Raw genomic sequence first — 26,842 nt, 5'->3', positions numbered from 1 at the left:
TTCTGGGAACAATAGATTTGTGCCAGTTGAATGTCTGTCAGTGTTGGCTATTTGACACTGAGCTGGCAGAGCTACTCAGTGCGGTTGTGGCTGTGACACATGCCTGGGCTGTCGGGAATTTCCCTGTGAAATGGGAAAGTTCCTCTCTGGAAGGACCAGACCACTCAGTGAATGAGAAAGCCACAGGTTCAACTCCTGGTGCTAAATGAAGCACAAACCAGGACCTTGTTTCTTAGACCATAATTATTGAGCGTGGCCATAGGTTGGTGCCTGAAGAAGAACTCAGCCTTCCTCACTAAGTGGACACAACCTAAGTTTGGGTTGGAAACAATTCCTGAGGAGCCCTCAGGGAGGAAACTCAGACCCTTTATCATGGCTCTGACTACAGTAGAAAATAATAGTGTTGAGCTCCGGCTCCATGTGTGGCCATATCCTTTGATGTCAGACACGTGAGACAACCCAGGGTCCCTCAAATCACCAGCTGCACAAGCAGGTGGGATTTATAGACCTCCCTGACCTTATATTTGGGAGATCTATTGTCAAGCATTTCCATGTGCTCTCCCTGGCTTGGCCATCTCAGGGTCAACATAGACATCGCCTTGCTTCCTCAGTATGTCTGCAAATGGCTGGGCTATCTGCTTCTCTAAGATGGGCTGCCTTCTTCAAAAAGGATAGGTTACGTTTTCATCTTGGTGCAAAGTGGGCATTTTTTTTTTAATTCTTCCTGTCTTTATTCAGTGCCTTCTATGGAATACCTCTGTGGAAACTATGCTATAACTGCTAAAACTGAAATGAAAATGTATGAGACTGAAGCAGGCATGTGATCATTAATTCATGTGTTAATTAATTCATTACAGTCACAGTGATTTGCAGATTAAGATAGCTGTCTGATAAGGGGTCTAATTTGGTTTTAGATTATGAAAACAAGAACTGTAGCAGCATTTTTTTTTGTTCCCATAGGTATGAAGATAAATATAATAGATTAGGTGACGTGGTGTAGAGCCTCTCTATCTATATTTAATTGCTGGATGTAACTAAACCTCCTGTCCTCTACGGGAAGCAGGCTGATGACTGTCACCTGCTTTGTGTCATTCTGATTCTTTGCATACACTTTACTAAATCTGTCTGGTGTTGTTAATTTAGTATTTTTCAAAACAGATGAGTCCCCTCTGGACCTTCTGCTTGTCATCAGGTGGTAAAATCAGGGATTCTGAGTTCAGAAGCCATTTGTGAAAGAGACTTTTGAGGTGTCTTCATTAAAACACAAGCCACATAAAGAAAAGATAGAGGCAACAGAATTAAATTATAAATTATTAACGATTTTATAAACTACTTAAAATTAATTAATTTAAACTGGCTCCTAATAACTGTCTCCTTTGCTAAGTAATGCTCAACAACCTGGTATTTCATAGAACTTGGGTTGGAAGGGACCTTTAAAGGTCATCTAATCCAACTCCCTCCCTGCAATGAGCAGGGACAAATGGGCATTTCATTATCCTTGTGAGATATTGCTATCACTAAATACAATCAACAATTTCTACAGCAATAATTTATTAGGGAAAGAAGTCTAGTATTCCATAGTGCTGCTAAGCAGCTGAGTTTTGATGGATGAGTTTGGACATTACCTGATAGTTAGACAATTTTTCATTTATCAAAGGAGAGTGATTGATTCATGGGACTGTAGCAAAATAAAAGAAATGTTACATATATTAGGCTGTAAAAGCAATTTCACATCCATTTGATTGATACTTTGAAATTTTCCTGATAAAAATAAAGATTAGTTTTCATTTCTAAGATATACATTCGAAGTTATCTTCTAGGATAAGTGTCTGAATGCATGGTAAAAATTATGATCTTGCTGTAAACATGATCCAGAACCAAAACGCCATAGACCCAAAAGCTACATGAAGAAGTTGCTCTCAAATGTCATTATTCATTGCTCAAGGAACTTTCATGCTTGTCAACAATGCTACAAGACACATATCCCGTGTGACATTGGTAAATGCTGGCTTTTTAATGACATCCACCCCATCTCTAAGCTTCTGAACAAAATTCTTGACCTTCATTCCCAAAACACCACAGCTCTATCATGTTGATAAAAGAAAATAATTTTCTTTTATGCTCTGTAGTAGATGATCTTATATCTCAGCTGATTGCTGAAGAATGGCAAGACAAGCGTGAGCACATGAGATTGTTCGGCAGTCCATCTCCAGGACTACACACAAGTACACACATTAACAGCAAAGAGGTGACTCTAAAGTTTGGTACTATGGAAAAGGAGGAAAAGGATGAGATTAATAGGAAAAATGAAATCCATATATAAATACTCTTCCCATTTGCTTTTCCAAACAAAAAATATCTTAGAAATTTATTACTTTTTAAAAGTTTTTTTTTATCCTTAAGGGTTGCTTTCCCCTTTCCACTGGCTAGGGCAAGTCCAGGGCAGCTAGGAAGAGGTCTTAAATTTAATGAGAAATATCTTAACTGCAAGCAAGGCTCAAAGCCTAGAGAAACTTTTAGGAATAAGGCAATGCCATGCAATGACCTTGCAGCTTTTGAAAACCTCTACCTTAAAAGCAAAGCTTTAGGATTTCCAGTGAAAATAGCTAAATTTGCAACAGCACTTTCAGTGCTCAGCAAATTGCCTGAGTGTATTCAGGGAGGACAAAATACTGTATTATAACTGCTTGAAGTGAGCTAGTGTATGGCATGCTTATCTGGGACAGTATATCTGCTAACATATCTGATAGTGTGCCTGGTATAGTATGTCAACATGATATAGAGTGAACGGGAAAGAGGCTGGTATTCCAACAGCAAAACATAGATAAAGCACAACGGAAGAGACAGCAGTTTGAAGAAGAGTTCCTGCTTAGAAGTTTCTAGGAGTCTTGCATTACAGCCTTCCTTTTCTAGCATTCCTCTAGTCTGCAAGGACCCAGGCCTCTGTATCTAAACCTCATATGCCTCACTGCTCCCATCTGAAAGCTGCCCCTTCCTCCAGCCCCAGAACTCATATTTACCAAAACCCCAAATACAGCTCTCCTTCATTCTTGACAACTCAGATCCTAACCCTTACTGGTCCCTAAAATCCTCTTAATTCCCAGCCTACAGTTATCCTGCTCAAGATCTTCCAAAACACCATCACAGAAGCCAGCATTGGGCCACTTATCCTACTCTGTCCTCTGCAGATTTCAAAAGTACCCTTAGACCTCTATCTCCAGTAGAGTCCAGATCACCCCTGCTACAGCCGTTTAATCCTGATCCCTCACTAGGGACACTGGCTTCCACAAAAGCACAAACTCTTCTCCTTGTACAAATTAATTGTTCTTGCTTGCATCTCACCAAGAATAAAATTTAAGAGCAGAATGGGGGAAAACAACTGCTGGGAAATATCTGTTACCTTAGACCTACAAGCAACAAGATGTGCTAAAAAAAAAAAAAGAAAAAAAAAAAAGAAAACAAAAAAGGATTTCTTTTTACTCTTTTGACTCCAGAAAACAAATTTCCTTCTATGTTTTGTCATGTCTTGTAGCCGTCCTTAACAGGACTGAGTACAGTAAAAATGTAGGAATAAGTTTAAGCTTACTGATATTGTAACCAAAAAGCATTAGATAATGTTTGTCAGGAGATTTCAAGAGATGGAAAAGAACATCTACATCTCCTTATCTTTTCCCTACTTATGTAATTGTAGCAGAAGACTTGTAAAACTAGAGAGCTATTTAGAACATGTTTTAATGAAAGGAAAAATCATGTAAGCTAATCCAACAGCTGCAATCAAGTGCTAACTAATGATAAGGGAAGGACTCTTACTTCCTCATCTTTAGCCATCAATTTCCTCCTCTATTAACTGTGTATTTTTAGCAGGAGTAAGATGTTTACTTTACTTTATAGACAGTAAATAACTAACTTTGAGGTTTTTTCCCTGCATTCCATTGTTTTATATAACTTTTGGAAAATTTATATGACCATGGATAGTGTTTGAAGCAGCCCAACGACTTCAGCAAACAGTGCCGGGGGATCCGAGGCGTTCCCACTGCGGTCTGTACCACAGCACTTTGCACCACTTGAGGTCTATCGCTTTGTGCAGCACTCAACCCATGCTTCGTCGTCACCGAGTTCAGATGCTGATGAACACCCAGGATTGTTTGTGGCGTGTTTTCTGAAGTCTCTTGTCATTGCTGTATGATGAGTATCACTGTGAGCCAGAATGACAACATGCAGTACTGTACCATGATTTATGCAACCACTGCACATTCTGTAGAAGACAAATCTTTTTGTCATTTGGTGAAAAGTTCTGTATGACAGTAAAATAACATAGTTTCACTTCTATGATATCTTGAAATAACAGATTTAGAGGCTGACATGGTTTTACAGCTTATAGCTAAGCCAGGGTCAAAAGAAAACAATGAAACCTCCTCACTTGTCCCTACAAGTTCAGATTCCTGAGCAGCAGTACTTGACAGTCAAGACAACCCTAGTGGGAACATGGGGTGTATGACTCCTGAGAAAGAGATCTCTGTTAAATTGCTTTTTATTTTACTGTCTGTATTTTATTTTCTAATAAGTGATTGATATCATATACTTTGTCATAAACTTAATACCTTTGCTTAAAAAAAAGTATGAACATGATACCAACAGTGCAGCAAATGTCAAACACTTGCCAAGGTCATTCCTTGATCTACTCACATTCAAAATAATGATCACTCCCCAGAGTGCCTGTTTTCCATCAAATGTTCAGCCACCAGTGCACCCTGGATCAAGAAGGTACCAAAAGTGAACGAAAGTCTTCCCAGGCATCTAAAAGTTGCAGCAAGAAAGTCAGCTTCTGACTCTGAATGGGTCTGTCAGGTTTATTAAGGGAGCACCAGATATAAAGAAAGTCAATTTTCCATCAAATTAATTTTAGGAATTGTAATATTCTAAAATAATATCTTTTTTTTTTCATGATCATGCCTGCATTTGTCAAAAAATCTGAGAATGAATGGGAACATTAAAGAAAGTACAATCATCTCTGTTTAAATCAGTATATGCCATTCAGAAGTATCTGGGACAAAAAGACAAAATTTGTAAAGTAATTCATCTTGGGCACCTAAAAGGGAGGTGCATTAGAATTAGCAAGGTAGGATAAGTTATCAAAACCTATTTTATTGAGAGATTTGCATTTCAATTGATATCCATTTCTCCATCTGGATCTATCTTAACTGTGTCTTTGTAGGTACGTGAAATAACTCATCGACCAAAATCTAATGATTAATCTTAGCTAGCAGTGCCATTGTACGGCAGCTGTGAGTCATACTGTGTCTCCATGGGTCCCTGCTGAAGTCAATAGAGCTCTGAAAAGGGGCACAGATGTGCCTGCGTGCAGCCCACTGGAGAAGTCAGAGTATGGACGTTAGGTCTGGTTCTCCCTCTGGAATAGCACAGTTAGTCTGGTTCTTTGCAAAAACTGAAAGTACACATAAATCTGGTGAATTTATCTATAATGAAGAATTTCTTTTCTAATCTTTGCCAGATTGGAGCTTCTCTTTGATTAGTGATAGAAATGAGAATTTGGGCCAAATTAAATTTTTAACTTGCGTATATATTTCATCATTGACCTGTAGCCTTTTTTTTTAAGAAGGTGCCTGAAAGACGTAGAACATCTGATTTATTACAGGAATATGTTAGGAAAGAGGCAGAGACTGCTGTTTCTGTCCTTATGAAATGCCCACTGCTAGGAGAGAACCTTTCTTGTTGTTAAGTATTTCGGGATTTTGTACAACATGAACCAGGAGAGAACGAGAGGAAGTCATCTGGAATAGTTAAACAGTCTGGTGGTTTGCTCACTCCTTGCAAGGATACAGAGGATGTAGGCTCAATCAAGCCTGCACTCCAAATCATGTAGAATGTGCATGTAAAAAAAAAAAAGTCTGATGTGGGAAATCTAAACTCAGAGCTATTGTTTGCAAGAGGTGAGTGACAAATGTGCACATGTAGATAATCCTGAAAGTCTTGTCCCAATATCCTATTTTGACCTTGACCTGGAGAGTAGGCAGTGAGCTGGTCAGCAACAACAAAACTCAGGCAGATGTTACGGCAAAAACTTGGAGGCATTTAAAGCATCATGTAGCAGTTCAGTACATGGACCTGAGGATCTAAGCAGAACTCAGATACTGGCTGTATGTTCCTAAATCCCTTTATGGAACTTAAATATTCATAATTTTCTTCAAGAAGCTGTCTCTCTTTTTTTTTTTTTTTCAATTTGCTTTTGGTACATATACACGTACACACGCAAAAAATCATAATCTAGATGACAAACCATCAGAACTCAGTAAAGCATCTGAGCATGAGCTTAATTTAAATATATAAATAAGTTCATTAAAGTCCGTAGGTCTTAAGCAAATAAGTGACCTTCTCATGCTGAAGTTGAAAACATTAAAGAGACTATGTAATTTCTGGGGAAAAAATAGAGTAGAATTGGGAGATGTGAAAATACATACATGATTTCTGCTTTTTAACCAAAAGCATCGTAATTTTCAAATCTTTGCCTGAAGGAGATATGTTTTGTTTCTGCACACATACATTATAGTCTCATTTAGTTTTTATTAAAAACTAAACCAACGAGAAAAGCAGCTCTTGATCCTTTTCTAACTAAAAGTAAACTAACATATTTGTTGCAAGCAGGAATGAATAAGCACCGGAAACATATTTTCTCCGGGATTTCATTATTTCTGCTTGTGAGACTGGCCTGAATCTTACTGCATTTTCACCGCAATCCATCATATAATTGCACCTTTCTGACAAAAGTCTGTTTTGTTCCTGAGAAGACTCTGTGTTCTGAGCCTTAGGATTCCCTTTCCATCCCTAATCCAGGGTAATACATTTCAGCTCTACAACATGAAGCTGGTGTTCACTACAATGAGACAGGAGATCTGGGCTCAATTACTCCCTGGGTTTCACACTGTGCTACTTCTAAGAGAACAAGGTGCCTAACACTGCTTAAGAGTATTTCCTATTATTCTGCAAAAGAAGAAAGGATGGGGACCATCTTCTGACCCTGTAAAAGATACTTCTTAGGTGGCCAGATGATTAGCTGCCCTTCATCAGCATTCCCTCTTAACCCTGTGGACTAATCTGACCCAGATCTTATTGAATGCAGCAGAGAACACCATCACTGTGCCAGTGGCCCACTGATTGCATTATTAGTTGATAAGGCTTTGTAATTAGCCCTCAAACTCTCCTCAGTAAATCTCCAATTTCACCCCTCAGAGACTCTGAGTAGATGCTCCTACACTACAGGGCCTCAGAAAGCTACTAATGAAGTGTGTAATGAGGCTTTTTAGAGTCAGAAGATCGAGGGGAAACCAAAGATAAATAAAAAGCATATAAAAGATGAGGGTAGCTTTTCTAGCCATTATTCCCATCTCTTCTATTGAAAGTATTTCTCAGGCATGGCTTCAAAACCATTTCTAATTTAAAATGCAGAAAAGGAGTTAATGGTAACCCGTAATTTACCCTTAAAAATTAAAAAAAGGCTTGCATCACTGGTGTGCAGCAATGGATAGGATTCAAATAGGAAAATAATTTCTTTAGCAAGGAAGCTGTACTTAAACTCCTAATCTGTAAAGTTTTTGCAGCACACCCACTCCTCCACATCTGCACACTTACCTACAGCCTGCAATATCAAGGCTTCTTTCTGTCTATTTACCAAGTGGTATTTCTCTAGGAGAAATGTCAACAAATTTGTCCATCATTAAACAATATGGTGTTGGCTTTGCCATGGGCAAAGATGAATGCAAAGATAGAGATTTTGTCTCATGCAGCGTTTCTAAACTTCTCATTTGGTTTTCACTTTCTCACATTCAGCTCTGCGCCCAGCTCTGGAGCCCACAACATAAGAAGGACATGGACCTGTTGGAGTGAGTCCAGAGGAGGCCACAAAGATCATCAGAGGGCTGGAGAACCTCTCCCATGAAGATAGGCTGAGAGAGCTGGGGCTTTTCAGCCTGGAGAAGAGAAGGCTCTGGGGAGACCTTATAGCAGCCTTACAGTACCTAAAGGGGGCTTATAAGTAAGATGGGGAGAAACCCTTTAGCAGGGTCTGTTGGGATAGGATGAGGGGTAATGGTTTTAAAATAGAAGGAAGCAGATTCAGACTGGACATAAGGAAAATTTTTTTTCACAGTGAGGTTGGTGGAATACTGGAACAGGTTACCCAGAGCGGTGGTGGATGCCGCATCTCTGGAAACGTTCAAGGCCAGGTTGGATGAGGCTCTGAGCAACCTGATGTGGTTGGAGATGTCCCTGCTCCTTGCAGGGGGGTTTGGACTAGATGACCTTTAAGGATTCCTTCCAACCCAAACCATTCTACGATTCTATCATTCTGTGTTCCAAGCATGCTGTGGTTAGCACAAATTGTTACAAATGGAAAGAATTATTTAAATGGAGATTTCCTGCATGTTTTAGAGGAGCCTGTACTGTTTCATGGTTTCTGCTGAGCCAAGGGCTCTGGGAGTTAAGTGCTGTCAAATCTTCCTGTTGCAGTTTACCCCTCTTGCTGTGTGCTTGGGCAATGCTTTTGTTGCCACAATAGCCTGCAGAACAGAACACGTGGACATGACCTGGGTCACAGTCCAGATATTCTTTAAATCAGCATAAGTTAGTATGGCCATAGAGAGATGCAATCTCTCACTCTGAAAAGGAGAAGGGAAAGGTTATTTTTAATTCAGATCACTGCTTTGATCTAGTTTACCACAAGCCCAGAAAATATGGCAACCATTATGAGTCTTACACATATTAGCTTAAACTACTGAATAAAGTAATTTTTGCATTGAGATACCAGACTGTGAAAAAAGGTGGCTGAAATATTGACATGCATTGTGCTCTTCAAATGTGCTATGGGCTTTAATAACATCCAGTGCATAAGTGTTAAACATCTGAGGGAGGCACGGCTGCTTTCTCTCTGAGTGTGACTCAGAGTTTGAGATGCTCACTTCCATAGAGGGGCCAAAACCTGGCACAGGATTGGAGGGAGAATAAAGCCAAGGGAAAGTACCACTGTGGCAGTCCACTAAATAGTTTGTGCTATGACAGATTTTCTTCCTCCTTGAAATAGTAAATTTTTATACTACCTATCTGCTCGCATGCCTTTCTGTCTGCTCACCCATCAGCTGAAGGTATCTGGACTAAGAGCTGCCACAGTAAAGTCTGCTATTAGAGGTTCACAAAAGGAAAGTACACATTGCTGTCTCTGATTGTTTTATTGTAGCTTAACCTATTCCATCTTCATGTTTGCAACATCTAGTTTCCCATGAGTCACTTCAGAGCATTATGGAAAACTTCAACACAGCACAACTGTTCATTTGCATGAGTGATACCAGTATGATCTTCAAACAGAGTTAACTTTGGGCTAAATGCTCTTGTTCTCCTTTTCGACTAAATGGTTGGACTGTCTTCAGAGTCTTTTACAACACTTCAAAAAGGAGATACTGAAAATGGAACTTGCTGTTTCTACAGTGCTATCCTGTTCATTTACATAACCGGTATATTAAATACTCCTTTCCTGAAAATGAGAAACATCAAATAACTGGAACACTATCTTCAGTCATAGAATTGATCACATAATTCCATATTCTTGCTTTCTTTTCAGCTTTCCTTTCTGGATCCCAGTGTCTCTGATACTTCCATCTCTCAGCTTTGCTTGCTTTTGTCACAAATGCAGAGCAATGACATTTACTAGGCTGGAAGGATACCCTTACAAACCCTGTGGGCCAGTCTCTTTTCCAGGAGTGCACAAGACTTCTTTAGGACAGACATTCCTTTTGTTTCAGCTACCAGTTCCATAAAATGTTCAGCTATTTTGACATTTACTGTAAATGAAAGTACCTAGCAGCACGCTACCTACCTTCCACAAGCTACCTTCTGCAAACTACCTTCCAACACAGTTTAACTCCATCCTCAGTAGCACCACAGTGTGGCAGAAACCAACAGATTGAATATAAAGGGCTTGCATTTCACCTCCAGAAGGCCTGTATTTGTTCACAGGATACCAAAACTGATATCCGAAAGATTTTCTCTGTCTAATCATAATGCAAAATAAAAAAAAATATTTTAAAACTTTAGTATTTCTTTCTCCTGGGACTACTAGGAGTTAAGATAATTTCCACAATAAATGGGATTGCTGGCAACATTCCAAGAAAGCAAAAACTTGGAGAGGAAACAGATTCAAGTATGTGTCCTGTCTCCACCACGGCAAGCCTTATTGCATTGTATTTCACTCAAATGCAATTTAATAATAATAATAATAATAACAAATTACATTGGGCTTTGACTTGATGTTATGGGACTAAGTAGTGCAACATACTACTTAGTCTTTCAAAACAGTATTCACAAAGAAAAAATTGAAATGCCATTATCTTCAGTGAGTAATCCAGATATTTAGGCGCATTTAATTTTTGAAAAATCCAGCAAAATCTGAGTCACTTAGGCTACAGCTATGCTCAGAAATAAGCTATGTCCATTACCTGACCCTTCGTCCAACTGTCCTGTATGGTTCAACTCTCTTATCCTATAGAGAAGGTGGCTGCATCCAACAGGGTTAGTCCCTGAAACGCACCTGGGCACTATTTAGAAGAGAGGCAGGTGGCCAAGGCTGACAGCGGGCTGGGGACGGTGCTGGCTGTGCTAGCAGGTTGACAGAGGTGGTGATCAAATGGCAGTGGTTGGGCATATGCCCTGCTTCCGCCATCTGCATCAAATAGCAGTGGGAGACCCCGCACTTGTTTTTTATTCCCACTTGGAGTAAAATATACTCCTTTCCAAGAGTGACTTAAAATAAATGATTTCAGAATTTTAATGCTTCTGTGAAACAAGTTACATTTACCTATTTTTATGTTGTTAAAGAAAATTATTTATTCAGATACAAATATGCATTTTTGTTGTTTATAAATTTTTAATGTTCAGTTTGCTGCATCTTTGAGCAACACAAACTGACAAAACAGGGACTTACTTTTGTCAAAATAGAAACAGAATTTAAACAGGAAAAAACTCTTTGCCAAGACGCCTGATAAAACTCAGAGGAGAAACATGCACACATGTCAAAGGTCTACTGAAGGTTAAGAGAAGACTTTTCTAATTTTCATCTTATCCTATTCAGAATAATGACAGGAAACTAGGCTTGTTCTTATGAAACCCAGCTACAGATATTTTGCAGCCAATATATGTTTTTATACCACCAAAACTATCAATATTCAGGTTTTATTACAGGTTTACTGGTTCTCTGTCATACTCCAGTTCTAAGCTATCCTATCTACCCAAGCCGAGGACTAATAGAGTATAAGCCCCATTTTATTTCTGTGCATTAGCTCCCTCCATCCTGGTAAATAAGCTAAAAAGCCAGCTAATGCAGCTGACATCTTGAATTATGTAATTTCTCATACTACATGCCAGAAACTCTATTCAGCCCTGCTATACATGCAGGAATGGTGTTCAAAACCTTGGCTTCTGGCTCAGCAGCGTGATCAGTGGTACAAAGAGTACTCGCCGTGCAATGGGGATTACTGAGCCGTGCTGGAGGAGCAAGGAAGGCTCCATAACCATCATCCCTTGCTATATCCTTCACAGAAATCTGCTAGACATAAAAGGCAACCACAGTGACAGGGAGACAGAGATGTACTGGGAGGAGATGGCTCATGGTAAAAACCCAGGTTAGCACCAGCACTTGGTATTCCTGTGAGACAAGAAATTTTCCATCGGTTTTAGGACTGCTGAAATTTGCAGATTTTTGCAAGACAGACATACAAGAACCAGGATAGCTGTCACATTTCTACCTGAAGTTCGCTGGAAAAAAAGTGCACATCAGGCTGGCAGATTCAAGGTGCTGTCCCTCAGTTTAAGGGAAAACCAAGGATTTAAAAGATATCTGTCAGCAGTTGCCTGGCTGCTCAATTATTCCTAGTGCAGTGTTTGCAACAAATTCTCAACAGAGCCCCTAATAATATTTCACAGTATTACAAAAAGCCTCCTCCTTTTCCGCCTGCAGTTAGTGGTAACTATGCCATTAAATCCTTCGGGACCATGAACAGGCACAGCTGTCAATCTCAGTACACTGCATCAGCATCGTACTCGTGTTTTAATCAATTATATTTTGAGCAGTGTATTTACAATACATGGAAAACTGACAGAAGATGCTACATTTGGTATTGACCTACCTCTAACCACCTGCCTTCAGGACTTAACAGATCAGAAAGACTTTTTTTTTTTCTTGAAACGTATTCTTTGTTTGATTATGTATGTCTAGGTGTTGTCTGGATCTGTTTACAAGCTGTGGGGGTATAGGGCAGGCAGTGAGACTGGAAAATTTGTGCTGTTATCTACATTCACTTGTGGGAGACCCAACCATAGCTGAAAACAAAGAATAGAATAGAATACATTTTGTCCAAGTACTTGGAAAGTTAGAACTGTCTCTGAGAAAATATTTTAGTTTGTGGTACCAGAATGGATATGAAATATCCTCCAAACCAGGATGGCTGCATCCAAACTGCTTCCTGGGAATGATCCCTGGCCCATGCCAATGCCCAGAACATGGCCAGGCAGTGGCTGGGACAGTGCTAATAGACCCAGGCAACAAGTTTGCCTGTGATCACTCCAAAACCTTCTCAGTGTACATGGTCAGGTTTCTGTACTCAGGTCTGCGTACTGAAAATGTTTAATTTACCAGCAGGAAGAAAGTCAGTTGATGTGTGGAAGTCTGAGAAAGTTGACTGTCTCCTCTTTCCCTGTTGCCTGCAGAAGGGTCACTCTTAACAAGCCACGGACTTTAGATTACTCTTCCTTAGCACATCTTATCCTACGAGGATAATTGCCCTTTTGCAGGAACCACAGCTTTCAGAGCCATTTATGAGAAAATCCAGGACAAAAGAATTCACAATGTATGTCTCCACCATCGCTGAGAAATTAGGGGCTCCTCATCCTGAAAGAATTCTATTCCCACTGACACGTACTCCCAAGCTGAAAATTAACCACCTTTTTTTGTTTCCTGGGAACTTTCACAAATTCAGACTGAACCAGTCAATGTAGCCAGCATGCCTCAAACCCAAAATTAATCCCAGATGCAATGACTGAGGATATAAAAAATTCAAATGTTGCTTCCAACCACTGTCATTAAAAGCTCATCTTTTCCTCTTTGGAAATCAGCCAGGTACAGATCTGCCAGCAATACTTATGTTATAGGCTACGTTTTCATCATTGAAACTAATATTCTAGCAAATCCTTCAGATTCACATTCAGAATTTGGCTCAGTTGCCTAAACATAGGTCTCTGGCACCCTTTGAGATGCCATAAGGTATAATGCCTGGATTTTCGTTGCCAATTGAGAGCAGAGATCTGCCACTCTTGTTTCATAGTGTCTCAGAAATTTTACAGCAGCTCCTGGTACAGACGCCTTTGTTAGTGCATCTGAATTGAGCCTACAGAGATGTATGAGCAAGCAATAGGAAACAGTATAGTTGTAAACTGTTCTCTTCAGTAACAGTGAAAGTTGATGGTTTTCTTCCAAATTGCTAGCTAAATAATTCAATTTAATTAAGCCAAAAGGATTTTTGCCTAAGGTTTTTGTTTTGTTCTACTTTATCTTTTGAAAAGGTGAGTCACTCTGGTATACTACACATGGTATTACCTACAGAACAATAAACAACCTTGGATCAAAGGTTTCACTCTTAGTTTCTTCATTTTATGTATTTCTCACAGGCAAAAAGATCAATTTTCTAAGCCATGAGAAACACCCAGTCACATTAATACAAGCTGCAGGTTTGAAATCAGGCTACCACTTTGAAACTGTCTTCAGAAGTATACTTACAGTTTAGTTATAAAATTATATATTGAAAGGATGAAAAGGAGAGAAAAATAAAGATCTATTGGAAAACATACATAACGATGTATTTTCCTATAGCTTCAAAATTTGCTTTAGTTATTTAATAGGCTGTATTGTAGGTAGTATGATGAAAAAACCCAAGTCAAACAAAACCCTCCACAAAGTGTTTAAATGATTATAATACAGTATAGCTGATACATAAAGCATTGTACCGATAATGAAGGTGTAAGATGTCAAATATATGATACAATTATGCATTTGTTACTATACTTAGTATAGAATAGTGTATTTTCTACTTCAGAGAAAGCAATGAAATAACAAAGCATTATAAAATAATCCTTCTAGAGAAGAAATATTCAGACTTTTAAACTTTTGATAAAAATATAGCTATATTTCCTTTAGTAAACATAACAAACTCTTTCTGAAGTAGCAGGTTTGTTACATGGATGGAGGAATATAGCAGTTTTTAATTCAGTAATCACAAGAAACTGTAGCTAATTTAAAATGAAGACAGAAAAGTTAGCTTTTTAACAACAGTATCATATTTTCTCATGGATATTGACCACTATCAATAAGATATAAAGAAAAATGACTCAAATCACGGCAACTTTCAGAACGGTATATAACAAGTATAGTGAAACTTACTTTGGATGATCTCCCAGTGGTCTTTGTCCAATGGATTTTAATAAAGACTCTGGTCGAACCGTTAATTTTGGTGATGTCTTGGGGCTAGTATCAGAGTCTCCGCTTTCTTCATCTCCCATGGCCTTAATATAGCTCCCACTTCTCATTCTTCTGCAGGGGATCTCTTCGTCTTTCCCACCAGCTGGGTATCCTCCCCATTCATCCTGAGGTACCTAATGGAGGCCATAAAACACACATGCGAAATGTGTGTTATTGTTTTCATATATTTAATCAATTTTTCATGTTACAAAGATGAGCAATGAATTTTTTATTCTTCAGAAACAGATCACTTAGAAATAAATTTCTAAGGTTCCCAAATGATTTGGCAATTTAATTCTAACTTCAAGAGTGGAAATTTTCAGTTGATAAATGTTGGAACCTAAGGAACAACCTATTTGTAGGCATGCTCGAAATTGCAGGAAGTAGTTTAGCTTAACCTCTTGAAAGCTTGCTCACAGATTTCAGATTTTCAGCTGATAAATGGTAAGTTGATCAGATATCTCAGACCTAAAACTCATTCAAAGCTGAACACTTCAGAGTCTTTTACCAACTCTGCTAACTCTCCTCATATGGAGCTTTGGCTGCTTGTCAGGAAGGTGAATGAAGTTAAACTAAGCTGTGATTTTGGCACAAATGGTTAGGATTCTGATTCAGGGCAAACTGCTGTGAGAAAAAAAAAAGCAAATGTGGTAATTTGTCTTTTTTCTTATTAAGAAACTGCAAAATATTTCATAGAGGCTGTAACATATCAGAAACGTAGCCAGGTAATTATTGATACATTTGGTTGAGGCTGCTTTCATGCAGTTGAGGTGTTTTGTCAAATAGTAAGATTGGTAGTCAGATAATCCACAGCTGGTGGATGGATATCTCTCTGCACCACAAATTGGCAGAGGATTGAGCAGGAGTAGATTTTCCAATCCAAAATGAAATCAGCCTTGTTTTAAGACTTATGGATAAACTCAGCAAGCCTTTCTCTGCCAGTATTGCTGATTCTTTGCTTTTTGTTTAATCTTCCACAGCGCTGAGTCCTCTGGTCCTAATCCAGAAACACACTTAAGCATTTACTTAACTTAAAGGATATAAGCAGCTCTGTGAAATTCATTATAATGACTCATGATTAAAAAGAAGGATGTGACACAGTACATCAGTGGACCAGGGCTGATGCACTTGGCAGCATCAAATCCTTTATCACCATAATGACTTCATATACATTAAACAGTGCAATGGTGTTGTTTACCACTATACTATAAATCTGAACTTGCAGTTAGAAAGATATTAAGGAGTTTCTGCAAAGCGGGATGTCTAATGAAGACTTTCAAGTCAGACATATTTGAGACCTTCTACAGAGAGAGTTCACTGCGAAGCTGAAGCGAATGCTCCCATTGGTTTCACCGGTCTTGGAGATGGGATTTAAATAACCAGCACGATATGCCTGTCATCTTTACTGCCCTTTCAAGACACATGAATTAGCCACACACCAGTGAACAGACCTGGTGCTTGGAGTCCCAGAAAGGGATTAAGGGGAAAATAAAGTTTTAAAAGAGGGTGGACAAGTAAAGATAGAGATACTAAATTTAAGAAGCAAGCTCACGAGAGAAAAAAAAGAGAGACTGAAGATGAAGTCAGATAAGAACAGATGAAACAGATCACATAGATTAGAAAAATGTTAGAGACAAATATCAGAGAAAAAACCTAAGACATATTCTTATATGAAGTAATAGGACAGAGTATGAATCTAAATGAAATATGGGTTAGATCATGCAAAGAAACAAACTTTTCATATTCAGCTTTGGGTGGTGATTGGAGAGAGAGCATGAAAAATCTTCCCAAATTTAAAGCCTGTAAATGTGATACATCATCCTGATTTCTTTTCTAAGACCTAATATATATGAGACTAATGTTGGAGGAAGGATTTCTGAGATTCTAGGAGACCTAAAAGGTATTTACATGTAGTGATAGTTGCAATAGCCAGACTCCTAAAATATACGAAATAAATATATTTTCTTAAGCTTTTTTTTTTTTAATCTACTGCTGGCAATACTATTAACTGTAAAATTCTGAATTAGAGAGCTATATTAAGAAAAATCAATTGATATCATACAAACATACTCTCATTTTTAAATTTGTATTACCTGTATGTCAGCATAGTTAAAAACAAAATCCAAATGCTGAAAAAGCATTTATTGGTATCTACATGGGCCTTCTGCAAGCTATATTGTTTAATTTTCTGTACTAAAGCTGAATTATTATGTTCAGTCTTAATATTCTTTTTTCAAAAAACCTCACAACTTTTTCACAGAATAATTATTTTGGATTGAAATTTCTTTCCTTCATTTTCGCTTCAAGATAATTAAATAGAAAATTTAAAAAGACATTGATCAATAACCTTTTACTTACTCAAAAGCAAAAAAAAAAATTATTAGTTTCTCAACTTTCTTTTGTTTGAAATTCCATGCTTACATAACTAGATAAGGATTGAATTTAAATGAGTAAACACAGACTTCTTTGCTTGAAGTTGAAATCTTACTTTAAAAGACAGGAACAACTGATTTTTTTTTTACATTAAAGTTTCTAAAAAATTAAGTTTCTTCTCTGTAATAATGAGCTTAATGAGGACAAATCTTACAGTTGTATGCCTTACTATTTTTGTTGATTACATTTATTTCACTTTCTGAATTCATAAGTTAAATGAATTCACATGAAAGATAAAAACTGAAGAAGCGCTGCTCCATTTGTGCTTGCGATGTACTCATGGCACACACAGATGCACCAAGAATCCCCTTCTAATCAGAGCAACTTGTTGACTCTCACAGAAACCTTTAGGAATCAAAAAAACATTATTCACAATTAAAATGCAAGCATTTTTTTACCCTTGAGCCACTCAAAGGAGCAGAATACAATGAACACAGGGAAAATCCTTCTGGAGCCTGGCAAGCAAGTTTGACAATGTGTTCTCTCAGAAGGTTTAATGTAGAGCCTAGGAAACAGCTGGAGTCCTGCTGCTGTCTTCAAAAGCCAACAAAAGGGTCCTTGACATTGTTTTTCCTCGTAAACTGAGAATAGAAGCAAAATTTGAATCCCAGTTTGGCCGGGTTCATCACTTACTTTAGCTGACAGATTAAATACTTGGAAAAATCTTTCCAAATCCAGGCCATCTCAGGTCCCAACATAGCTTTAAAGACAAACAGAAGTATTATACTACTGTAGGAAAGATATTTATTTTGGAATATTAACAAAAGTATTTAACAGCATGTGTGAGGGTCATTAAATGTACATTTTTGAAAGCATGAAAAGGGCTTTGCAGCTTGCAGAAACGCTCTCTTACAATAGTTACCAGCCCCTGAAATTCCCATCTGCAGGGCTTGCAGCTGCTAATTGGGAATAATTATCCTAATTATCTGCTTGCATATAGTGATGAGTGCTGATATTTATAATGTCTAAAAAGGCCTTTCTCCTGTTCTAGATGTTAACATGAATCCTTGTATATGCAGTTTCTATCCACAGAGGAGTTAGACTGCATATTACCATATGAATTTCCTTTTGTAAGAACAACGAACTGACAAGATCTGGATCTTTTCATTTAATTTTGTCACCGGCTGCTGATTTGGTTATAACTACTACAGAAAATGATGAGTCTCTCTCATAAATTTCATGCACTGTTGCCATGAGGATCACAACCAAGTTCAGGATATTTGGGATCTTTTAATTGTTCTGCTACTGATTCAGTGTGGTATCTGACATTAGTCATCCAGGGCCACTTTTTTAAGAGCACTTGGTACCTAAAACTTACTATATTTTGAGGAGCTGATCCTGAGACATCCTCCAGAACCATAGGTAGGACTCTAAATTCCCCATAAAAGCTATTTAGGAGAGTTAGCTCCTTCAAAGTAGCATCCCAAAAGTCCCTTTAATTAGCAACCAAAATGTAAAGCATGAAGAAAAATCTCAAACACTTCTTTCTTGAGTTTATTTTATCTGATTACAGGGAGCAGAAAGGCCTTTCTATAATTTTGCATTGACAAGCTAAAACCATCTTCTGAAGAACAAATTCAGATGTTTTTTTTTCCAAAGAACTGAGCAGCCTTATTCTTTCCTTCAGTGATGAAGCAGGAGGCGTTGCTGCACACCTTCTGATCAATAACGGTTGGAGTGCTTGGAAAGAAGACTTAGGGCTGATAAAAAAACTGGCATGCTCTCCTCTTTTTGCAACTCATGGCCTTTTCATGAAATACTCACAGATTGCCTGGAGAGGGCTGGTTAGAAGAGAAGGACTTCATGTAAAAGAAAGGGTGTGTTGCAGTCTTGTGATCCAGGCACTTACCTGGAATGAGAGAGTTCAGCAACTGGGCCAAACGTGCACATTAATTTTATGTGAAATGGTGTTGGATAAAACTTGTGGAGCCTCTTAACAAAGAAAGAAGTGTCTTTGCTCCAAACTACTTTACAGCCTGCTGCTCAGAATGCAGCTTGGGGAATTGAGAAGATGGGGGTTTGGTGTTGCGTAGGCTAAGGAAGAAACTGAACTCACATCTTCACAGTGGGTATTCTAGAAACTTTGTTATTATGAAAATGAACTTCCTTATTGTGGTGGTTTTGCTAGTGAGGGGGGGCCTAAGGTGGTAGCTTCTGTAGGAAACTGCTAGAAGTCGCTCCCCTTTGTTCAGGGGACTCGGCCGGTCCTAGGGCGGACCTGGTGCTGGCCAAGGTCGAGCTGATTGGTAGCAGAATGTCCCGTGATAACGCTTCTGCGATAACGTATTTAAGAATGGGAAAACAGAAAAAAAAAAAGGGAGAGAAGATGTGAAGAAGCTGAGCGGGGGCAGAGATGCAGAGGGGGAGGCGCAGGCCTCATGAGCCTTGCAGGCCTCACCCTCTGGCCTCTCGCCAGGCAGTCAACTGGGCCCAACTCGGTCTGGCCCGGCTGCAAGAAGTGGAGAGGAGATGAGAAGTGAATAAAATGTAAAAAAAGATCCTGAGAGACATCTACCAGCCTGTTGTGAGGAACGGCTGCAGACAGCAAGGTCAGTTCAGAAGGAGGGGGAGGAGTAATGCGGCTCCTGGCCAAGATTCCCCTGCAGCCTGTGGTGACGACCATGGTGCAGCAGGTTGTCCCCCTGCAGCCCATGGAGGTCCACGGAGGGGCAGAGATCCACTTGGAGCCCATGAAGGACCCCGTACCGGGGGAGGTGGATGCCTGAAGGCAGCTGTGGCCCGTGGAGGGCCCGCTGGGACAGCTGTTCTAGAGGGACTGCACCCGTGGAAGAGATGACCCACACCGGAGCAGTTTCACGAAGGACTGTGGCCCGTGGGAGGGACCCCACGATGGAGCAGGGGAGGAATGTGAGGAGTTCTTCCCCCAACCATGAAGCAGCGGCGTGAAACAACGTATGATGAACTGACTGCAACCCCCATTCCCTCTTCCCCCCTGTGCCGCGCGGGGCGGGGGGGAAGGTAGTAGAGATAATGTTAAGCTTGGGAAGAGGGAGGGGTGGATGGAGGTTATCTTGTTCTCTGTCTCATTATCCTGCTATTTGTAGTAATAAATGAACAGTTTTCCCCAAGTCGAGTCTGTTTTGCCCGTGACGGTAACTTTAAGGATTTCTCCCTGTGCTTATCTCAAACCTCGAGCCGTTTTTCTTATATTTTCTCTCCCTGTTCTCTCGGAAGGTGGGGGGAGTGAGAGAGAGACAGCGTAGTCTGGTCCTGATCGGGGCTGAACTACGACACTTATTTTAGAAGAAAAGTCACTATCCACGTATTTTATTAGAAGTCCTTCCTGCTGGATGTCTTGGTTGTGCTCAGATTAGACCTGTCAGAAGAAAAGGCTTTTGGACCCCTGACTGGACTTTTGCAGTAAGCCTGTCCTCTGATTCTCAGATTGCACAGATTCTGCATGTAAGCAACAGCATGTTGTCAGGGAAAACAGGGATGAATTCATCAAACCTCTGGAACAAACTAGGAATCGTGGAATTGCTGAGGTTGGAAGGGACTCTGGATGTCTCTAACCAGCCTCCTGCTCAAAGCATGGTCAGGTACAGCAGGATGCCCAGGACTGTGTCCAGCTGGGCTTTGAATGTTTCTGAAGATAGAGATGCCATAACCTTTCCAGGCAACCTGTTCCAATGTTTGACCACATTCAGGTGGAAAAAGTTTTTTTTTATTTCTAGTCAGAGATAGGTAATCTAACCTCCGATTCTGGAACTAGTGCTAGCAGTGTGAATACCCAACCTTGTATCTAAGAAATTCTAATGTCAAAAACTGGACGAACCAATGAAATAGTCATTCTTCTGGACTTTGACCACTGTTAATTCAAGTTTTTTAATTTCAGTTTAGGATTTAGCTAAAGAAGTCAAACTGGCAACACTCACTGGCATTTCAAAATGATCTGCTCCTGTTCCATCCACTTCTATGGCATTTGCTCCCAGCTCCCAGAATTTTAAAGGTCTTCCACCACTAAACTGCTGATCTGCTTAAAATCTGGCATATCACTTCACTATCTAAAACGAAACACTTCTAAATATATGGCTTCAGCTGAGGGAGCTATCACTTCTTCATATTTCTCATTCTCAAAGGTTAAAACGAGGATTACCTACCTCAGAGGAGTCCTGCGAAATTTAATTAGCATGCAGATGTAAAATGCACTGAAATATTCATTATGACCTAGATCTTATTTTAGTAATATAGTAATATAAATTTCACTTTTTACTAGAAGTAGAAGCTGTCTGGGCATGAAATTAGACTATAGATGATATGAAGAAGGATAAGATATGAAACACTATGAAGTAGACATATAATTTTTGTAATTTTATGCATTCTTAGTGTGGGCAAGAAGATGACCCCCCTCAAAAAAGGGGACACAATCTGAAACGTAGGTAAGAGATTTTCTCTTAATTCATGCCTTATTCAAGGAGCCTCAGAGAAACAGCCTTTGTGCACAGCTGCAAGTAGATGAAAGTAGATTACAATCTTGCAAGTCGATAGAAATGCTTTTAGCATGGTAGAAAGTTTCCTTGATATTATAACAGGAGGTGGGAGCTGGACCTCCTGTGTTTTCAAAAATTTTTCTGAAGAAGGAACACTGACCAATTACTAGAATTTTCTTCTGAAGTTAATGACACTAATGACTTTCCCCTATTTACTAGCTGTGGACTCTAGACCCTGTTGGTCTAGCTTTTTGCAGGAGGAAAGAGTGCAGTGTCTGAAAATGAAACTTTGTTTCCTCAGTAGCTAACCTTGTGTCTACACCCCGGCATCATTCTTAGGGCACATTTTAAACTAGTTTTTCTGTGTTTTTTTAAAAAGTGCTGATTCATTGTTCAAATAATATGAATTATACAATGAAGCCACTCAAAAATCTCTAAAAAAAATACACTAGGGACTTCTCCTTACCACTAACAATTCCAATCCTCATAATTAGCTTTAATTTTCACATGCCATCGCCTAATTCTTGAGCTCCGTGACAGCTCAGAAGCACAGACAGTTCTTGCAGCATTGCCTGAAACTCTGTTGACACTGTCCATCAAGGCAGGAGCTAATCTGAGAAAGCAAAAGGCATCTTTGTCTTGCCAGTCATTCTCTCCCAGCTTTGCTATGAACAGCCACAGAATCATAGAATCATTAGGGTTGAAAGGGACCTTCAAAGGACATCTAGTCCAACCCCCCTGCAAGGAGCAGGAACATCTCCAACCAGAGATGCTCAGAGCCCCATCCAACCTGGCCTTGAATGTTTCCAGGGATGGGGCATCCACCAGCTCTCTGGGCAACCTGCTGCAGTGTTTCACCACTCTTAGTGTGAAAAATTTCTTCCTTATATATAGTTTGAATCTACTTCCCTCTATTTTAAAACCATCAGCTCTTTTCCTATCACTACAGGTCCTGCTGAAGAGTTTCTCACCGTCTTTCTTATAAGTCCCCTTTAAGTACTGAAATGCTGCTATAGGGTCTCCCTGGAGCCTCCTCTTCTCCAGGCTGAACAGCCCCAACTCTCTCAGCCTGTCCTCATAGGAGAGGTGCTCCAGCCCTCTGATCATCTTCGTGACCCTCCTCTGGACCTTCTCCAACAGGTCCATGTCCTTCTTATGTTGGGGGCTCCAGAGCTGGATGCAGTACTCCAGGTGGGGTCTCATGAGAGTGGAGTAGAGGGGGAGAATCACCTCCCTCGACCTGCTGCCCATGCTTCTTTTCATGCAGCCTAGGATGTGGTTGGCTTTCTGGGCTGCAAGCACACATTGTCGGCTCATGTCCAGCTTCTCATCCACCAGTATCCCCAAGTCCTTCTCCACAGGGCTGCTCTCAATCCCTTCATCCCCCAGCCTGTATTGATAGTGGACGTTGCCCTGACCCAGGTGCAGGACCTTGCGCTTGACCTTGTTGAACCTCATGAGTTTCACATGGGCCTGCTTGCTTTTATCACAGGAAGAGGAAGAAAATCGTATAGATCCCAAACAATGTATGCTTTACACTGGGTTGAAAATTACTTGAATTCAGGAATTTGGGAACTGGGAATGGACTGGCCACCCATGCAGATCACAGAACACAAATATAATATTCCAACTGGGAGATGTTGTAATAGGCAAGCCAGTACCAGCATTATTTACTGCCTGATTTTAGTTTTTCATATGTAATCCCAAGCAAAGTTGCACTAACTGATCCTTGATGGAAGGAGGATTTCTGTCCAGTGTACTCAGTATTGCTTAGTCACTACTTCTGTATTTTCTACAGAACAGTGTTCTTTTCATTTAAATAATACTTTATAACTCTCATCTCAGCAATGATAAACTAAAAAAAATACCCAGCACTATGTTTCCTAACTGGTTCTCCAGCACTGGAACATGTAATCTCAGAGTACAATGTGAATTGTAATCCGAGGATGGTTAAATACTGTAAATAATGTTGTGAGGACTCTGTGGCTTTGTTTATACTATTTGGATGAATATGGGTCAAATGCCCACATCATGACCCACTATGCTCATACTGCTGGTAAAGACCTTTGCGGTTCATCCACTGTCAGATCCTCTGCTGTGTTGCTGGGTCCCTCTGGGACCCTTTGGACTCTGTGCCATTTTGACATGATGAAGCGAGGTGCAGTCAATGGCAGTGGTGGGCTTGCCCACCCTAGAAGTGATTTTTGCCTGCTAAGCCTGGAGCTCACTGAGATCTTGTGCCTGAACTTTGAGATGAGATGAACTTGGACTGAAGGAAGGGCTTGGTCTGTACTTAAACGAGAACCTAGACATATATAGCCTCTCAATCTAAGACACAAAACCGTAGCGATTCAACCAAGAAAGCTGGGTTCCAGTTGACTGCATATTTCCTTTGCTAAGTGACAGGGGATGCTGCTTCATGGTCATCTTAAGCTGCTTTAAAATTATACTACCATCAACTTAAGTGGGACAGGTTTTCCTTAAGTGATATTCAGCTTTTCAAGCAATCCTAGTAATGGTAAAGTGACTTAGAGTGCTGCCTGGAAAATTACCCTAACAAAAATAGTAAGTAAATATAAGGTTTTGGCTGAAATGGGGAGTTTCTCCAACTCACTGTGCTGCTACATAGTCATCAGTAACAGTGAGAGAGAAGGATGAAAATGGTATGGTGATTACCCTAGGGCTGTTCATACCTTAGTCAATGAAGACCCCCTGTCTTGCCTGGAGGTCAGCTTGCCTGCAGCACCCCACACCCATGCTGTTGAGCAATCTTTGCCTCCAAACCAGTGTGACTACTAGGAATGGTCCTTGGCCTGTGCCAAGTCTCGAACTGTACCCAGGAACTGTTTAGGAAAATACTGGATGGCTTGGATGAAAACAATGCCCAAGACAGGCTGAGCCACATAACAGTACAGAGGATCAGGACGCAGTGCCAAGGAACCTCTCCTGACACTATGCAGTTTCATAGCATAGACGTAGCATAAGACAGCAATTATTATTTTAATAATGGAGGTCTGCATATGACAGCAATTATTATTTTAATAATGGAGGTCCACAGAACATCAATGACCAAAACTTGGAATTTCTCATGCTTGCTACAAAATGCAGCATTTCTGCTGATTAATTTGCTATAGTCACACACTCAGAGTTTGTTTTTCCATCTCTTTGCCTTTTTGGCCAGCTCACAGCTGCATTTTCCTTTACATCTTTCTCTATAAAATTGAGTCAATTACAATGCAAATTCTGCTAAAACCAAGCATCAAAAGGCTAAAGACCTAAACTAGATTGCAGCTTGTAACTCACTACAGGTGAAGGGGAGCCAGGAATATACCGGCCAGCTGGGCTGCCTGACTGACAGGGCAGCAGACAAGGCCTAGGGGATGACAAAATCAGCAATCAAAGCTAACTACAAGTTGGCAGGTATTTTTGGGAGAGGCAGACTGAATTACCTGAACCACATTTGCAGGGTGGATGAAGCCCAGCTACCGGGGCCACAAAGATGATCAGAGGGCTGGAGCACCTCTCATATGAGGACAGGCTGAGAGAGTTAGGGCTGTTCAGCCTGGAGAAGAGGAGGCTCCGAGGAGACCTTATAGCGGTCTTCCAGTACCTAAAGGGGGCCTACAGGAAAGATGGAGAGAAACTCTTCAGCAGGGCCTGTTGTGGTAGGATGAGGGATAATGGTTTTAAAATAGAGGGAGGTAGATTCAGACTGGACATAGGGATTTTTTTTTTTTTACAGTGAGGATGGTGGAACAGCAGAACAGGTTGCCCAGAGAAGTGGTAGATGCCTCATTCCTGGAAACATTCAAGGCCAGGTTGGATGAGGCTCTGAGCAACCTGATGTGGTTGGAGATGTCCCTGCTCCTTGCAGGGGAGTTGGACCAGATGCCTTTAAAGGTCCCTTCCAACCCTAACGATTCTATGATCTGCACAGCTTGTTTTATTGACTGATGAAGTTGTGGGAGACAAGACTCCCTGAGTGTGTGAGGGATGTGCTCCTGCTCATGGCGAATTACCTGCATTCCTGCGGCCTTGCTGCATCACATCCAACCCTTTCACAGGCAGCTGGAGCCCCGTGTGGCACAGCACAGGCCTTGCAGTGCCTTTTCTGTCCTTTTCCAGCCACTTTCAGAAATGGGAAAATAAAGTATCATCAGCCCCTTCAGCCCAGACTCTCAACATTGCATGATCTATCAGCCAAAATCACCTGTAGGTCCCTCTGGAAATGTCTTTGCCTTTACCACTGCAGACACTAAGGGAAATTCAGAGTCGTCACCTTATCATTACCTGTGTGAGTGGGGCAAGACCCCACAGACCACTCATGGTCACGCAAGTATAGATTAAGAGATAAAAATGCCCTTAAAGGAAGAAAAGAAGAGGTGCTCCCAACATACTTAAAATGCACAGCACCTCCAAAACCACAGAGACCGCAGATGTAGGAAGGACTCCAAAGTTGCAGAGCTATTACGAGGCTGGACAAGGAAAAAGAACCTAAAAGGCAGCATACCCAGGGCTGACCCAAAAGAAGGCCTGTCTTATTTCATCTAAGCAGGAAATGATGCAACTTTTTTTCCTATTTGTTACAGGGCTACTACTGAAAAACAGTGAATGTCTTTAAAACATAAATAATTTTAAAGGCTATATAAAATAGGTATATCTGCCGCTCATCCATTTTTCTCTTTTTAACTAATGATTGAAAGTTTTGAACAGTTAACTCCAGATTACTCCAATTATTTAGCTTACAGAGTGAAAGCAGTATTTTTTCCTGTCTAGCTACTCAGTAACGCTTAACTATCTGCACACTTTTGAAAAGATCAGTTCCCCTGCCAGAACTACCAGGATCCTCATCCATATAGACATTCAGCCATTTAAACATATGTGCAAGTCCACTTTAAAAAAAACAACCTTAAAGCACAGCACTGCAGGATGGCCAAAACCAACTGGAAAAAAAAAACAAAGCAACATTTATGAATGCTTCACCATTTTTTACAGTCACCTACTTGCAGAAAAAATGGTACGGACAGCTCAGGAGAGGAGCTGGGTCTGCCCTAGGCAGCAAGCCTGCAGCATAGGAGAGCGCGTGGTCGTCACGGGCCTGAGTGTGCGTTCCTAACAGTCTTGTTTGACAGATGTAACTGGCCTGAGTGTATAAAATAATAAATTACTCCTGGCTGAAAACGTCTTCAGACCCAGCGACACCTTTGGGTAACAACAGCAAAGGTCAGCCTTCAGCTTTGGTGAGGTGAATGCTGAAAATACAGTTTGGCAGCACGCTGTACTAACATTATAAAGGAGGACAATTCCCTCTGATTAAAGGGCAGTAGGATCATGAACCTCCCTTTTTTACTCCTCGCTTTGACATTTCTACAGTAATAGAGATTTG

The 26,842-nt window shown here is 40.3% G+C and overlaps 1 protein-coding gene across 3 annotated transcripts in view; it reads right to left on the bottom strand.

The window, feature by feature from the left end:
* Positions 1–26,842, bottom strand: part of DLGAP2 (DLG associated protein 2) — a 347,646-nt gene that overhangs the window by 55,929 nt on the left and 264,875 nt on the right. For all 3 annotated transcript variants that reach the window (XM_086743976.1, XM_086743979.1, XM_086743978.1), the window contains one exon: positions 14,495–14,706. In XM_086743976.1, coding sequence (XP_086600102.1) covers positions 14,495–14,706 — 212 coding nt within the window. The remainder of the gene's footprint in view (positions 1–14,494; positions 14,707–26,842) is intronic.

The sequence above is a fragment of the Chlamydotis macqueenii genome, chromosome 3, assembly GCF_036417535.1.
Source record: "Chlamydotis macqueenii isolate bChlMac1 chromosome 3, bChlMac1.mat, whole genome shotgun sequence".
Taxonomy (NCBI): Eukaryota; Metazoa; Chordata; class Aves; order Otidiformes; family Otididae; genus Chlamydotis; species Chlamydotis macqueenii.
The sequence above is the reverse complement of the archived record's forward strand: the minus strand, read 5'-3'. Positions and strand labels throughout refer to the sequence as shown.